The sequence below is a fragment of the Typopeltis vanoorti genome, chromosome 12, assembly GCF_054136105.1.
Source record: "Typopeltis vanoorti isolate ZY-2024b chromosome 12, IOZ_Tvanoo_1.0, whole genome shotgun sequence".
In the NCBI taxonomy this organism is placed as follows: Eukaryota; Metazoa; Arthropoda; class Arachnida; order Uropygi; family Thelyphonidae; genus Typopeltis; species Typopeltis vanoorti.
This window is the reverse complement of record NC_143560.1, coordinates 75,882,626-75,899,042: the sequence shown is the minus strand read 5'-3', so window position 1 is coordinate 75,899,042 and position 16,417 is coordinate 75,882,626. Positions and strand designations below refer to the sequence as shown.

The following is a 16,417-nucleotide window of genomic DNA, read 5'->3' as shown; positions in this document are numbered from 1 at the left end:
ATGTACTGTATTTGTTAATGGTATTTTCATGTAGTATGATAGGGGTATTCAGCTGTTGACCGGGTATTCAGCCAGGCCTGAAGAAATGGAGTTGCCATTTTAATTATGCTAAGAATATTTTTTATTTATTATTATTATCTGAGACATACAGGGAGTCAAGGACTCGTCAAGGGAGGCTGTAAATTACCCAACTCAGCTATCATACCTTCCCTTAAATTCATTTACACCAGAGATGCACTTGCTACCCCCAAGGGAAAATTATTCCACTCACTCACTGCTCTCTGGGAGAAAAACCTAGCTCTTACCCCTTTCTTTACTGAGAACAACCTTAACTTCCATGGATGCTCCTGTGTTCCCCCCCCCCCCCACCTTCCATATAACAAAAAATTTCATCATTTGAAATGCTATAACACCCATTCAAAAGTTTATAGACCTCTATCATATCACCAACTCTTTCTCCTGTTAACCAGAGTCTGCAATCCACATACTCGCAACCTGTCCTCATAATCTAAATCCCACAATCTGGATATAATCTTTGTAACTCTTCTTTGCACCCTTTCCACAGCTTCTTTATCCCCTTGGAACCCGGGAGACCAAATCTGCGCACAGTAATCCAGGTGTGGTCTTATCAACACCTTATAAAGAGGCAAAATGACTTCCTTATCCTTACATGTCAAGGTTTGCTTGACATGTAAGGATAAGGATGCCCCTTTGAACTTTAAATTCTTATCCACCAATACACCAAGATCCCTTGCTTCTTCATTTTCTTTTAGCATAACCCGCTAATATAATATGCCTCTGGAACTCTAATTGTGCCAAAGTGCATAACTTTACACTTACTAACATTAAACTAACAGCCTTTTTCGTTTGCCCAGATTTCCAGTCTATTCAAATCATTTTGTAATTGCTGAATATCAGTAGCATCCCTGATTGCCCTGCCTATCTTTGCATCATCAGCAAACAATTGCAAATCTGATGATAGACCCTGCTTGATGTCAATGTATAGATTGAACAATAATAGCCCAAGGCTGAACCCTGAGGTACACCACTAGTCTCCTTAAATCTGGCAGATTCACACTCACTATATACCACTTTTTGATATCTGTCTGTCAACCATCCCCTGATCCAAGTCCAGAGTTTATATTCCAATCCGATATTCTCCAGTTTATGCAACAGCCTTTCATGTGTTATCCTATCAAATGCCTTAGAAAAATCCAACATTATGATAATATCCATTCCCTTTATCCAACTCGGCCGTAACATTGTCATAAAATATGAGCAAATTGCTAAAGCATGACCGTCCTTTAGTAAACCCATGCTGTTCCTTGCAGAGTATAGCATGTTTGTCTACCCATTTCTGTATGCAAGTTCTTACCAAATTCTCTAAAATCTCCACTACCAGACCAGAGATACTGATAAGTCAGTAGTTACACACATCAGTTTTTGCACCACCCTTATACAATGGAACTATCATACATTTCTTCCATTCCTGTGGTATCATTCCTGAGCTGAGACTCAAGTGATACAAAATGTGAAGGGCGTAGCCAATTCGGCTGAACATTCCTTTAAAAAATGGGCTGATATTCCATCTGTTCCTATTGACAAATTCTTATCCAGGTTATGCAAGAGCTCTTCAACCTCATTTTCATGAACCTCCAACTCTTCATCCAACGTAGCAGTAGCACTGTGCACCATGCTACATACACCTGGTTGATATATCTTAGCAAAGTGAGCACTCATTAACTGAACAATCTCCTTAGCTTCCGACACTCGTGTACCATCTGCATTCAATAAAGTTATTCTTCCACATTCATTCTATCTTTTGCTTGCGGCATAACGATCAAATTCTTTTGGATTGCCTTTAACTTGCATGGCCAATTTCTTTTCATAATCTGTTTTAGCTTTTCTCACATACTTGTTACTTTTCTGGCCTGAGCTGTATATATTTCATAACTCCTCTCACTCTTATTCTCACGATATTCTTTCCACATCATCTTTTTCTTCTGGATCTCTTGCTTAATAAGGCTGCAGATCCCTTTCATTCCCAACATATTTATTCTTCAAACACTAGGGATACATTGAGATACCACCTCATTTAAGCACTTTTTCAAAGATTCCCATGTATTGCTGACATTTTTCATTCAGTAACTGATACCATGAGATCAAAGATAGTATTCTTCTAAGTCGATCATAATTTCCAGCTTTGTAGTTCAGCATGTAACCTGTTTTAATTGGAGCTTCAATACAAGTAGATACTTCCCAAGAAAGAACAGCATGATCACTGGCACCAATTGGTGGTAAAATAGCCATATTCTTGATAGAGATCCCTTCTGATGCTATGAGTAAATTCAACACTCTTTGACCTCAAGTTCCTTCTTTCACATGCTGCTTGAGAAAGTTGTCTCACAACAATTCAATACATTCCTGTTCTTTCTTATCATGAGATTTCTCTTCTACCCAATCATTGTTTGGAAAATTAAAGTCATTGTAATGTATATTGTAATGGGGGAAACTGTGGCAAAAGTGAGTTGAAGAAATTCATCTCACTTTGATAGGCGACAGAGACATGAAGTTCATAAAGCTGTGCATGGGTGTGGAGACTACTCAGCATATTACTATTATGATAAGAAGTAGTTGTACTACTGTTCAGAGTGGTAACTAAAAGAATGAGTATATATTTATTGTAGAAAGGATACTGATAGATTTTTAACATGGTGTCAAATGCAGTCATAGGCAACATAGTAATGGATAAGATGAATTGATTCAATGAGTCTTTTAACTCCTTGGAAAACTGATGTGATAATAATGTCATTTAATTAAAGTTTCCCAGTGTGATATTTTAAAATTATTTATGTGCATATGAAATATTCATAGCCTACAACTTGAATTACTCAAATTAGAACAGTAAATGTTCCTTTTTTTATATTTAGATTCCAGACATACTAATCTGGAGCGCCGCCATACCATAAGTGTATGTGAATCTCCCACCAGGCCATTTATTCCTCCATTGCATTGTCATTCACATGGAGTCGGCCCACTGATATCTCCATCATCTTTAAAACCTTCTCCAACCATTCAGTTTACCTCTAGTCATGGTGCCTTCAACAGTTGGACACCTGTAAGTTTTTTCATTATTTTTTTCATTATGATATGATATACCAAAAATAGTTCCAAAAATGGAACTATTTTTGGAACTATTGGATAATAATTGGATAATAATACTAAATGGATAATTAATTCCAAAAATTAATAACTAAATGGATTAAATACTAAATGGATAATAATTCCAAAAATGGAATTATTATCCATTTAGTAAAAAAAAAAAAAATGGAACACACACACTGCAGAGAATCTAGTTTATGCATTCAGATCCATTAATAGATGGAATGGATATTTCTTTTTCCGTTCAAGGAGGGAAACAGAATTATTATATTATTATACCTAGTACCCTAGAAGAAGGCCTTATGGACATCCTGGATATTTTCAAGAGAAAGAAGAAATGACTGACCATTTACAATTCTCCGAGAAGAAAAAAATCCCAACCCAGTGAAAACCGGAGCTCAAAACATCAGAAGCCCAGATGGCATCACCAAAAATAAATAATGAAAACATTTCTATAATGGGATTGTTGTGGATTCCATCCAAACATTGATAAAATAAAGGCTTTCTTCTTATTATTATTATTATCATCTGACACCTCGAGGGAGTCCAAGACTCATCAAGGGAGGGCACCTACTCTACAGCTCTTCATCTTCACCACTCGACTTCTTGCAGAAGTATAAACCAATGTGCTTTTATTTTCAGGAAATGTATGTGAAGCCCAGTAAAATCTTACATGACAAAATATAGCTATCATTCATAAGGATACTACAGGGAGATGGACCTGCTCACATACAAGTCACCATCCTTGTGGGCAACCATACCCCTCTTCCTGCCAGCCCCACTTGATACAAACATAGAGGCAGTTGTCATCTGACTCTGTCATATCTCTTATAACACCATGATGATATTATGCAGTTACCTTCCCCTTTACTTTTAACGAGAGATCCAAACAGACATGACACTCTGTGTGGCAGTGCCTCTAACATCAGAGGAAGGGTTGCAGAATCCATGCTCAGCAACAATAATCTCTCTCTCTCTCTCTCTCTCTTGAATTCAGGATGCAACATCTTCCATATGCCTCTTCCACTGTTTAAGAACTTATTTTGGAGGGTTATTTCCCTGTGATGTCCACTTTTTTTGCATGGGCAACCATGTACTACATTAGGATATCATGATGAAAAATCGAGCAAGTTGACTGGCTTACTTTCTCTTCCTTAGCAGAATTTGATTCTGCAACAATCGGTTCATTTCCTCTCAGTTATGTAGTGAATCACATGAGAAAGTGTATTACACAAGCTGCCACAATTCCTAAAACATCTAGTCAGTTTCCACTTTTCCTTAAGCCATGGTGGAACACTGACTACACAGCACTTAAGGAAGCTCAGCGCAAAGCTTGGCATATCTTCCACAGATACTCCACAACAACAAACCTCCTTATTTTCAAACATGTCTGAGTCCAAGCAATATATACTCATTTTCAGAGACAAAAGGAATCCTGGATCCAATATACATCTTTTGTAAAAAGAGTAACCAACAGAAAAGAAGTCTAGGATAAAATACAGAAAATAAAGGGCAGATATACATCTTATGTTTTATACATCACTGTATAAGAGTGATGGATTGCATTTGAATGGTTTTGGTGTGAGTCATTTGTGAGTCTAGAATTGGAGGAAAGACTAAGACAACTCTAATTTGTAAAGAGTACATCAGCTCATTGGTGTCTTGTCCAATGTTTATGGATATGACCTCACTGAAAATGTGCTCTACAATGAGTTATGGATAAAGGATGCAGACTAATGGCCTTCGGGCATATTGGCTTACTTGCAGATGTCTTGCCACAGTTTGCTGAGATACCCACCGTGCTTGTGCTTGAATGCAGCCAACTTGCAGGCGGCTGACCTTTTGAGGTGCAATTACATTTTGCTGCCTATAACCAAAAATCTGTCTTCATGTTCCATGGTACAACAAGGGCGACCTCTCATTCCATTGGTTTAAAGCACTGTCAAGAGCCTGGATACAATGCTATATGAGATTCCAGGCTCTCTAGCAGTATTTCTGCAGCTTTCTTCAAGCTTTCCAATAATTCTTCCCCACATAATATCATCTAGATGATGTCTTTGAGAAGACATCCAAGTTTACAACTCTATTCCTTCATGAAAAGAGCTTCCTTCAAACATAATTTGTTTAGTGCAGCCTTTTGTCTTTTATCCTGTTGAGTGCTACCACGTGATCCCTTTGCATGTGATCTAAAAATTGGAATGTGTACCCGCTTTCTTCTCTAAATCATTAGTTATACAAATTGCCACAGGCTGATTTGTCTGAATTTGCAGTTGTAATCTTCAGAAATAGTGTTTTTTTCTTAGGTTTTTGGACACCAATGTATATATTATTTATACTTATCTATATACAGTAACCATATTCTGTATATAGATAAGTATATAAAAGCCTATACAGTAACCATGCTTGGCTTATCTATTTCTTAGTCTTTTTACACATTTTTTGTACATCTTTTTTTACACTTATTTTTCTATACTTGTTTTTATACCTGTGCTTTTGTTTGTTTATTTATTTATTAAGTAATTAATACCTTGTATATTGCTATGATCTGTATGAGCATAGTATGACCTTAGCTGCCTTGCACCACTAAAATCTTAACCAAACCACACTGAAATGTGGATACCATAGCACACTGTAGAGAAAGGATAGTTTATTATAGCAGGTGTTAATAATATATAAATATCATTAATGATTTGGCCAGATCTTTTTTTTTTTTTTTTGGTAATTTATCGGTGAGTAGCATTAACAGGGATAGAGTGATGTCAGGAAGGCAGGTAAATAGGGGAGCACAGAGAGAAAGTGTTAGAGGAGTGAGGGATGCATGTGAGCAGTCGAGGAACAGAGTGGTAAGAGGTGTAATGTATGGGGGACTCAATGATCCGTGGTGTTCAAGGTGAGGCAAACACTCCTCACACATCCGATCTTGAACAAGAGGTTCAAGATCGGATGTGTGAGGAGTGTTTGCCTGGAGGAACAACAGAAACTGTGGCTATGGCAATTAAGAGGGGTGAAAGGGTGGATGAGATGATTGTGATGGTAGGAACAAATGACTTGAGAGGTAATGTAAATTGGGCAGCGAGAGATATGAGATTCTTGCTTGAGGTTGTACGAAAGAAGACACAGAGAGGAAAGATAGTGTGCGTGTTGCCTAGGTATGATAGTGATGAGCTGAGCAGAAGAGCAGTAATATTGAATAACATAATAGCCAGAATGTGTCAGAAGAGAGGATTGGAATATGTGGATGCTTGGAAGGTGTTTGAGGACAGAGAGGAATTGTATGCGAGAGACCACTTGCATTTGAATGAAGAAGGACGTTGACATCTGGAGTGATTGCTGTTCTGAACAAGTCGGTGTGTTCCAGGGTGGATGGCAACAAAGGTGGCCTCCTGTGGGAATGGGTACTTGGGAGAAGGGGGACGACATCAGGTAATGCTGAGCCCAGTGAAGTCTAGAGGGGGATAATGCTGGGTATAGAAACAATGACATTTTTATGCTTTATACTAATGCCAGGAGTATCCAGAATAAAGGAGAGGAATTGGTGGCACTGATAACATCAGCCTGACCAAAGATTATTGAAATCACTGAGACGTGGTTGACAGAAGAGGATATAATAACAGGAATAAAAGTAGCAGGTACAGCATTTTTCGGCAGGATAGGAAGGGAAAGCATGGTGGTAGAGTACTGCTTATGATAAATGATGACTTATGTCCTCTAAGAGTGGAGGCCTTGGAAGGTGGTGACACTAATGATTTTGAAAGCATATGGTGTGAGGTAGAGGTGGACAAGACAGGGTATTTAGAGGGGTGTTGCTACAGACTAAGGAGCACAGGGGGTGGAGACCAGGAAATGTTTAGACAGTTGAGCTTGGCAAGTGCAAGAAAAATGATTGTTATAGGAGATTTTAACTACAGCAGTATAAATTGGGGAGAGGAAGATGCATGTAGCAATAAGGGAATGGAATTTCTAGAATTCTTGAGGGACAAATGTCTTAGGCAACATGTAATAGAAGGAACAAGAGGTTCAAGAGTTTTGAATTTGGTCATAGCATCAGAAAAGTTGATAATAACTGAGATGACATCTCTCCCACCAGTTGGAGAGAGTGACCATATGGTTTTGACTTAGAAGATGAATAGACATGCAGGAGTATCAAAGAGATGGGAACGTATGTGGAATTATAAGGCAGGTGATTATAATAGTCTTAGACATCAACTTGGGAAGTTTCATGGAAATTGGAAGGACTGGATATCATTAGTGCTTGGGAAATTGTGATGGAATATTTGTTAGCAGCAATAGTAAGCTGTATTCCACAAGTGAAGAAGAGGACACAATTTGGAGTAAAGTGGATGACAAACAATATTAAACAGGAACTGCATGTGAAAAAGAGGCTATGGAAGAGATATAAGGAGACAGGTGAAGAGAATATGCATGAAGAATATAAGACACAGGTCAGGAGAGTGACTAGTATAGTAAGGAAGGCGAAACTGGAATATGAGAAGAGATTGGCCCTAAGAACCCAAGAAAATCCTAGGGAATTTTTTAGCTATGTGGCCAGTAGGAGGAAAAATGACTGTGGAAGAATAACATTGTGGGATAAAAATGGGAATAGAGTGACTGATGTAGAGGACATAGTGGAATTGTTCAATGAACACTTTATTGGAGTATTTCATCCTGCAGGAGTAAATTTTAATACTAGAGGGATAGGGCAGGTTCGAGGTTTAGAAGTGCAGGAGGAGAGTGTGTGTTCCAAATACTAAGTACTCTGGATGTCAGTAAAGCTGTGGGACTGGATGGTATTTCACCACAAATTTTGAGAGAATGTGCTAAAGAACTGACCGCTCCTTTGACCTGGCTTTTCAATGAAAGTCTGGAATTCCCTGGGCACCTTTGTATGGGAAAGGTGCCCAGGGAATGGAAGGAAGATAAGATAGTGCCATTGCTTAAGGACGGTAGCAGACTGGAAGTGTCTGTTTATAGGCCAGTTTGTGTGTCATCAGTAGTTGTTAAGATCTTGGAGAAATTAGTGAGGGACTGTATACAGCATTGGGCAGATGAGAGTAATGTTATCTGTAAGAGTCAACATGGATTTGTGAAGGGGTGCTCTTGTTTTAGTAATATGCTTGCCTTTTATAATAAAGTTACAAGAGCAGTAGATGAGGGAAAGGCATATACTGCCATTTTTTTGGTCTTAGCAAAGGCATTTGACAGGGTGGCACATGATAAGCTGATATTTAAGTTGCCGCAATGGGTCTGGATGCCAGGTTGGTCAATTGGATTTAGGATTGGCTGTCCAATAGGTATCAGAGAGTTGTGTGTGGCAGGCAGTTTCAAGGAGGCAAAGGGTTACAAGTGGGTTCCCACAGGGCTCAGTACTGGGACCTTTATATCAATGACATTGTCAGTGAATTGCAAGGGATATTCAGTTATTTGCGGATGATGTGAAGCTGGGATGGGTTATTAGTAATAGTGCAGATGTGGTAGCCCTGCAAGAGGATTTGAATAAGCTAGACAGATGTCAAATGAATGGGAGTATCGGTTTAATGCAACAAAGCAGCAAAATGTAAGTTCTTGAGGTTTGGGACACATCGATGGGACGCTGCATACTCTATTTGGGGAAGTAGGGGAGACGAGATCTGGGGTTGATGATTGATAGAAACCTGAAATTTAGGGGACATATTGCAAAGGTGGTAAAGGTAACACAGAGGATTGCTGCAATTATGAGAAGGACACTGACCTGCAGAGATAAAAGGGTTATCATTCCATTGTATAAGTCTCTAATCAGACCACACTTAGACTATTGTTCTCAGATTTGGTCCCCAGCATTTGAAGGGGATAAATTAACTGTGGAAAGGGTACAAAGATGGATAACAAAGATGGTTTCAGAACTGTACAATGTTAGTTATGAGGATCGGCTGAGGGAATGTGGACTGCAGAGTTTGGATGGATAAAAAAAAATAGAGGTGATATGATAGAGACTTTTAAACTGTTGAGAGGTGGTTACAGGGTTGACACTGGGGCATTCTTTCGCTTGGTTGAACAGCTTGAAGGGGTGATGACAAGGGGCCATCCCTGGAAGTTATGAAAGGAAACTGTGAGCAAGAGGGTGAGGAGTGGTTTCTTTGCATAGAGGGTTGTTGAACCATGGAATGCACTGCCTGATGGAGTGGTGAGAGCGAGAACGGTCAATGAGTTTAAGGAGTGGTATGATTGACTTTGTGTTTCCTAGGAGGGACCTCCCACGATGAGTCTTGATAGACTTTGTGTTCCTTATAAAGGACCTCCCACGATTAATCTTTTCACTCCATGGAGGCCTGAATAATAATAATAATAATAATAATAATAATAATAACTGATTGTACTTACATTGACTATTTATATTCTTATTATTTGTATATACATAATAATGATGAATATACATTTATTTTGCAATAGCCATCACAGTGGAAAAGGTCACTCCAGTATCTCTCCCTTACTCTAGAAGAGGTAATTCACATCCGAAATGTTCTTACCAAAGCCGAGTTAGATACATATATTTCAACTGCCTCTCATTCACTTTATGAAGATATAAAGAAAGGAAAGGTTGGTCTTCATAGAATGATCTATTTTATTCTTTGCAGCATAGAAATATTCAAAATTGTTGATCAAAATTAAGGACCTCCCAGATGAGTCTTTGACTCCATGAGGTCTTGGAGTGGTGGTAATAATAATAATAATAAAATAATTATTGTTATTTAGTTTTCTTGTTCTTATAAATCAATCATGTGCTTTTTGAATCCATTCTCTCCAACAGAAAGATCCGGGTCCATATTGAAAAAAGAGCAGGCCCAGATTCCTTCACAACGGTCTCCCACAGGGCTCTGTGTTATCCCCTTTGCTTTTTAACATCTACGTGTACGACTTACCAGTTAAAGCAAGTATATGTATGCTGATGACCTAGTGATCCTACATCAATCTACCTCCTTTGCAAACCTGGAATCAACTTGAACACAGACCTGAACATCCTGGAAGAGTACTTCAAGTAGTGGTACTTGAAGCCAAATCCAACAAAAACTGTGTCCACCAGTATTTCACCTGAACAATGCTGAGGCGAATCGACACCTCAACCTTTCTTTCTGTAGAAAAATAGTACAACACGAGCCTCACCCAAAATACCTTGGAGTGAGCCTGGACAGAAGCCTAACCTATAAAAGGCACATCACCAACCTATCCAACAAAATTAAAATGAGAAACAATATCATTTCAAGGCTTGCTGGAATAACCTGATGTTGTAGTGCAGAAGTCCTAAGGTCGTTTGCACTAGCCCCTGCATTCTCTGCAGCAGAATATTGTGCCCCTGTCTGGGAAAGAAGTGCACACACTAACATTATAGGCACCCAGCTAAACTCTACCATGCACACAATTAGTGGGACAGTGAGAAGCACCCATCTCTCTCCTGGCTGCCTGTCCTATCTAACATTGCTCCACCAAACATACGGAGAAGATAAGCCTCGATTAAAGAATTTAATAAAGCAATGAGCAACCCACTCCTGCCCCTGCACCAGACTCTCATAAATCCACCTGGTCTTGCCTAAAATCTAGAAAGCCTTTCTGGTCCATGGACGAACTCTCTTCAGCTGTGGTACTTGAAGCCAAATCCACATGTCAGGTGCCATCAACACCTGACATGTGGAGAGAATACTGGTCCAACAATCTCCCAACAAACGGCTTCCTGGTAGAAGATCCTGTGTTCTACAACCTAGTTTTGCTCTTCTTAGGAAGATTTGGTCATCAATCAACAGAATCAGAACTGACCAGGGCAGATGTGGCTGCCTATTACATAAATGAGGGCTGTTAGACCACCCTTATTGCGATTGTTCTCCCATGGCTCAGACGATTACTCATATTGTGTACGACTACCCAAGGCGCCAATTTCACAGTGGGGCCTACAGGATATTCACAGGGTGATTGATGAGGCCTTGGATTGGCTTTCCAGACTGGACGTTGATCTGTAGTTGTAATTACTTTTGTTTTTTTTTAAATAAAAGGAAGACTTTGAAAGCAGTTTGTGCCTTTTATGTAATGAACTTTTACATGTTAAGATTTTCATCATTTATTTCTAGATATTGTGATTGTACATTTCACTTGCCAGTTTCACAAAGCCATATGCTTAAATCATATGCTAAAGAATAATCATCCAAGTAATATTTTTGGATATTGATTAAAAATTCTGAAAATAATCCCCAGATGTAGATTATTGAATGGTAATTTTTGAGACAATCTTGTGAGTAAAAGATATTTTAGAAGTATGTATTATGTTGTTTCTTGTAATACAAGTTTTATGATCACAGACATAATTTGGAGAACTATATTGTTTTATAAACTTGCTTTTCATCAAAATATTCAGCCTGTTTACGAAGAGATTCTAGCTGATGATTCTAGCTGAGAATAATGATCATTGTGTGATATTTTAACACTTGCTTGGAACCTATTTTAATACCATTCTGGAACTTAAATCTGGACATTTGAACATCAAAAATGAGTCATTAACTAAATACATTAAAGTCACTGGAATTACTGAAAAAGTTATTTGTTACAAAAGGAGTTACACTTGTTGGTAGTCTGTCATTGGCCAGCATTTGATATAATGCATAATAATTTGAACATATGTGTCAGCATAATCATTTGAACAGTGTTGAAAGTTTCTTTTTCACTTAGTTAGACTATAATAAATTTATTCTCTTGTATTACAAGAGGCAACATAATACATATTTCTAAAATATCTTTTACTCACAAGATTGTCTCAAAAATTACCATTCAATAATCTACATCTGGGGATTATTTTCAGAATTTTTAATCAATTTAAAATTAAAATTTTTAACATTTTAAACCTAGATGGCACCATATTAGGACTTTAGTCTTGTGTTGCATGCTGCAATTACTTTTACTAGCCCCACTGTTACACCAGATTGTGGTTATTTTGCATTTGTAACAAACTTTGTGTTGTGTGCTCTGAAGATGCTGGATATAATACCAGCGAAATATTAGCTTTTAAGTTAATAAATAGTTATTTTCTTATCCATCTGTGTTCATATCAAATCGTGAAATCTATTACAAAAATATAATAAATTTAGTTTAATCCTTTATCCAAGTGTGAGCAAACAAACTTTGTGCCTGAAAATATCTTCAGGACTGAGGAAGGTAGTACAACATCAGGCAACTCAGAGCAAAGGTGGACCAAGCTAACATCACTCCTATCTCAGTATCTCCCATAATGCAAAACAAATCTCCTTGCGGCTATATATAATGTTATGCATTAAGGGAAGGGCCACTACCCAGACCAGTTTCGATCTTTATTGATGTCTCGTCAGTGGGAGCCAGGCCCAGAAGTGGAGATACCAAGGCAGAAGCAATGGAGAAGCAAATAAACTTTCAACATCTTTCTCTAAATCCAGAGTAATTTAATAATAAGGTGGCACACCTTTTGGCAATGCCTATAGGTAAAGATGACCTCTCCATTGCTTCTCCCTTTGTATCTCCACTTCTGGGCCTGGCTCCTACTGACGAGACCTCAATAAAGGTCGAAACTGGTCTGGGTAGTGGCCCTTCCCTTAATGCATAACATTATATATAGCCACAAGGAGATGTGTTTTGCATTATGGGAGATACTGAGATAGTAGTGATGTTAGCTTGGTCCACCTTTGCTATGAGTTTTCCAGTGTTGTACTACCTTACCTCAGTCCTGAAGATATTTTCAGGTGCAAACTTTGCTTGCTCACACTTGGATAAAGGATTAAAATAAATTTATTATTATCATTTGAACGGTGTCAGTAAGATGAACTTCTCATCTGTTGCTGACCAAAAGATAAGGATGCATCTGATACTATGTCTAATCTCTTAGTCATATCACACCCTATCCCACTGATGAAATATTGCTCATTTACCCCACTTAGCAGACTTTGCACAGTCTGGTGCTTTTATAATGATAGTAAATTCCTTAGAACCAGTATTGGTTCAAATACCAAAGTAAAGACAGACTTGCTTCTGGAGTATCTGGAAGGTTTGAGATTTCAGAGAAAAGTATATAACTCAAATAAGCGAGTATAGAGAAACGGTAACAATTCTGCCACGTTTTGATTTTTTATGATCATTAGATATAAATAATAAACTGAATTCCAACCATCTGCATGGTCACATTAGGAGAGCATGTATAACTAATTTAAAGATTAAAATACGAATTTCTCCCTTTTTTTTATTTATTTTTTTATTTTTTATGTGCCTCCCACCCATGAAAGGTTTACAACTTTTCATGGATGGCTGTTATAGTTGAATGGCATGAATTAAAGTCATGGAATAATTAGTTGAAGAAGAGTTGTAACTAATTCCACTAAAACTTATTGTAGTTGATTAACAATATTGCATGTAGTCTTTCAGGTTAATTATTCTGGCAAGTGTTTCACAAAATCCATCATTTGATAATTGACTGATTACTGACTTCTTTAAATGTCTAGATAGTTTATTACTATAATATTATTTTTCTATATTTATGACAATTTACAAATATTTATTAAAATAGTTACTAAAAGAGCTTATGCCTAGTGATTTTTTTTTATTATATAGATATGTTTTACTTGTAAGAAAACCAGATTCTGTTTTTTTGGATCTCGTGGTGTCAAATGCCATTTGTGCGCAAGAATGGTCTGTGACAAATGCTCAACTAAAGTGAGTAAATTTAGTACTACTTTCTTAGAGTATATTTTTAAAGTCTGTCAGATGAGTTAGTGTAATATTTTCTATTGTACTCCAGATTTCCATAATTATAATTAACTTACTTTCTGTAGAAAAAGTGAATCTTTGCAGAAAATTAATTTCTTGCACTATATAGACAGTTGTAGGTGTCCTCCCGCGATGAGTCTTCGGACTCCTTGGAGGTGTCAGGAATAATAATAATAATAATATCATATTAAGTGAGAACTGTTCAGGAAGAGTTGACCATGAAAAAGGTTTAAACATAAAAAAGCTACATAAATATGAAGTGCAAGTCAGGAAAGTGGCATTTTAGTATGGAGGGAGAATTACAATATGAGAAGATGCTATTAAAGCAGATAAAAGGAAAATATTATTAACAGATCACCATGAAGTCAATGGACCCTTCATGGAAGATCCCACTTGATAAGCAACATATCTCGCCTATACTGTATCTTAAACTCATTCACGCTTTTTATTCACAACATACTCCAGTGACACTTTACTCACCTATCACTCCCCACATTTACTAAAATTTACTACTCATCCTTTGTTTGTTCAGTGCATTCTTATACAACTTCCAGGAATAGCCTCTTATTCTTTCCATCTCTCCCTCCAGTCAATGTATAATTCTTTACTTTAGTCTGGTAAAATCATCTTGCTAACTTATAAGTCTCAATCATACTGCCACTTCTCTGCTTATTTGATAAACACCTCAGTTTAGAATCCCCTTAACCTTTTTACCAGCATTTCAGAGTCCTGAACTTACTTTCATTACTCAGCTGTGGATTCTCTAGAGTTTTCACATCACAAGAGAAATTATGTGACCAAATTTACACATTACAGTCCAGGTATGGTTTCAGCAAAACCATGTATAGTGATACAACTATATATTTATTTGCCCTCCATATTACAGTGCTAGTTTATAGTCTTCGCAGCTCTTGTAGTATGCTTTTTGAACTTCAGGTTGTTGGGCTGGAGTCATACCAATTGGTAAGGGGTTGTTATAGGATTAACGTTGAAGTTTTTCATAAAATAGTGGGAGAACGGGATCCTGGAAGCTGTATAAGGAGGGTGTGAACAGCAGTTTTTTTTTTTTTTTTTTTTGCATGGAGAGTTGTGAATGATTGGAACGTTGCCTGAGAATGTGGTGTCTGCAGAGAATTTGAATGTGTTTAAGCCACAGAATGATGAGCTGTGTGTGTATAACAAAGGGACCTCCCGAGATATTTTTATTATCCCAAGATTCCTCCTGGGGTCTTGGAATAATAATATATATATATATATGGAGGGGGTGGAAAGTTCTGATAAACACCTGGAACAAAAAATGATATTAAAGCAACTGATATAACCACAAGAAAGAACATAGAAGGATATAAGAACTTAAGTCACCTTCATAACACTGCTACTAGTATGTTCTTTCTTGTGGTTATATCAATTGTTTTAATATCATTTTTGTTCTAGGTGTTTATCAGAACTTTTCAGTCCCCCCCTATATATATATATATATATATATATATATATATATATAGCAAGGGCATATATTCAGGGTGTGCTATGTGTACGGTGCAAACCCACAGAATAGAAATATCCATGATATTATATTTTTGCATTTATTCCTGTTAAGACTCCCATAATTGTTTCCTGACTTTGTGTGATTCCTAAAATTAAACACAATATACTAATGCTTCATGAAGAGGACACTTTTCAACACTTAAACATTGCATCACATTTGCATTAATAGCCCAGGTGCCACAAATACAGATGCCTTTGAGCCCTTTGAACAGGCATGGTGCAACAGGTCAAATTCTTAGCATTCCAGTTGTTTTAAACCACCCAGAAAGGCAAGGCAGGATGTGCATTGAGACAATAGCACCCAGAAATCAGTGGCTGTGATTGGTTATTGTGTCAACCAGTCTAATTGAGCATTGTCATTTGTCATGAGTTGCTGTTTTTGTTTTCTGAGTTTCATCTCTTCTGCATGTGTGACGTGTAAACTGATGTTTTTAGGACACAAATTTAGACAAGTAATTTTTTATAAATAATTTATAACTTTTTTTCCCCATATTTACAATGGGAAACAGTGTTGCCGATCTACTGAATGTCCCATTTTCTGTCAGAGCTTTCATAGATTGTATGATGATAGTCGAAGGAGGTTGGAGCTTTTGTATAAATAAGTAAAATGAGTTATTTCGGGCCTTTCTTTGGTTCAATCTGGAAAAATAATAATTTCCAAAGTGATTTCCTTTTTCCAATTTCTGTGTGTATTATATGACTGTATTTAAAAATTGTATCAAAATTCAAATTATCCTTGTCTCACTCTAGTATTTGCCAGTGATAACACAGTCCAACACAATTTTTGCTGACTTTTATATGAGACTTGTTTTTTACTAATTTGGGTGCGCTGATTTCAAATATCAAACCCATTTTTCTCTGTCACGTCAGGTTTTTCCTCTATGGCATTTTCTTTTTGCTAATTTGTAAGTTTTTGATAGTTTTAAGGAGGCAGTACTATTTAGAGGATCAAAAAAATCGATTT

The 16,417-nt window shown here is 37.2% G+C and overlaps 1 protein-coding gene across 1 annotated transcript in view; it reads left to right on the top strand.

Moving 5' to 3' along the window:
* The window catches only part of LOC150100898 (protein spire homolog 2-like), a 201,317-nt gene that overhangs the window by 163,052 nt on the left and 21,848 nt on the right, over nt 1-16,417 (top strand). Inside the window, exons 11-13 of the mRNA XM_090401284.1 lie at nt 2,931-3,118; nt 9,589-9,735; nt 13,753-13,854. Of these exons, the coding sequence (XP_090257410.1) occupies nt 2,931-3,118; nt 9,589-9,735; nt 13,753-13,854 (437 nt within the window). The remainder of the gene's footprint in view (nt 1-2,930; nt 3,119-9,588; nt 9,736-13,752; nt 13,855-16,417) is intronic.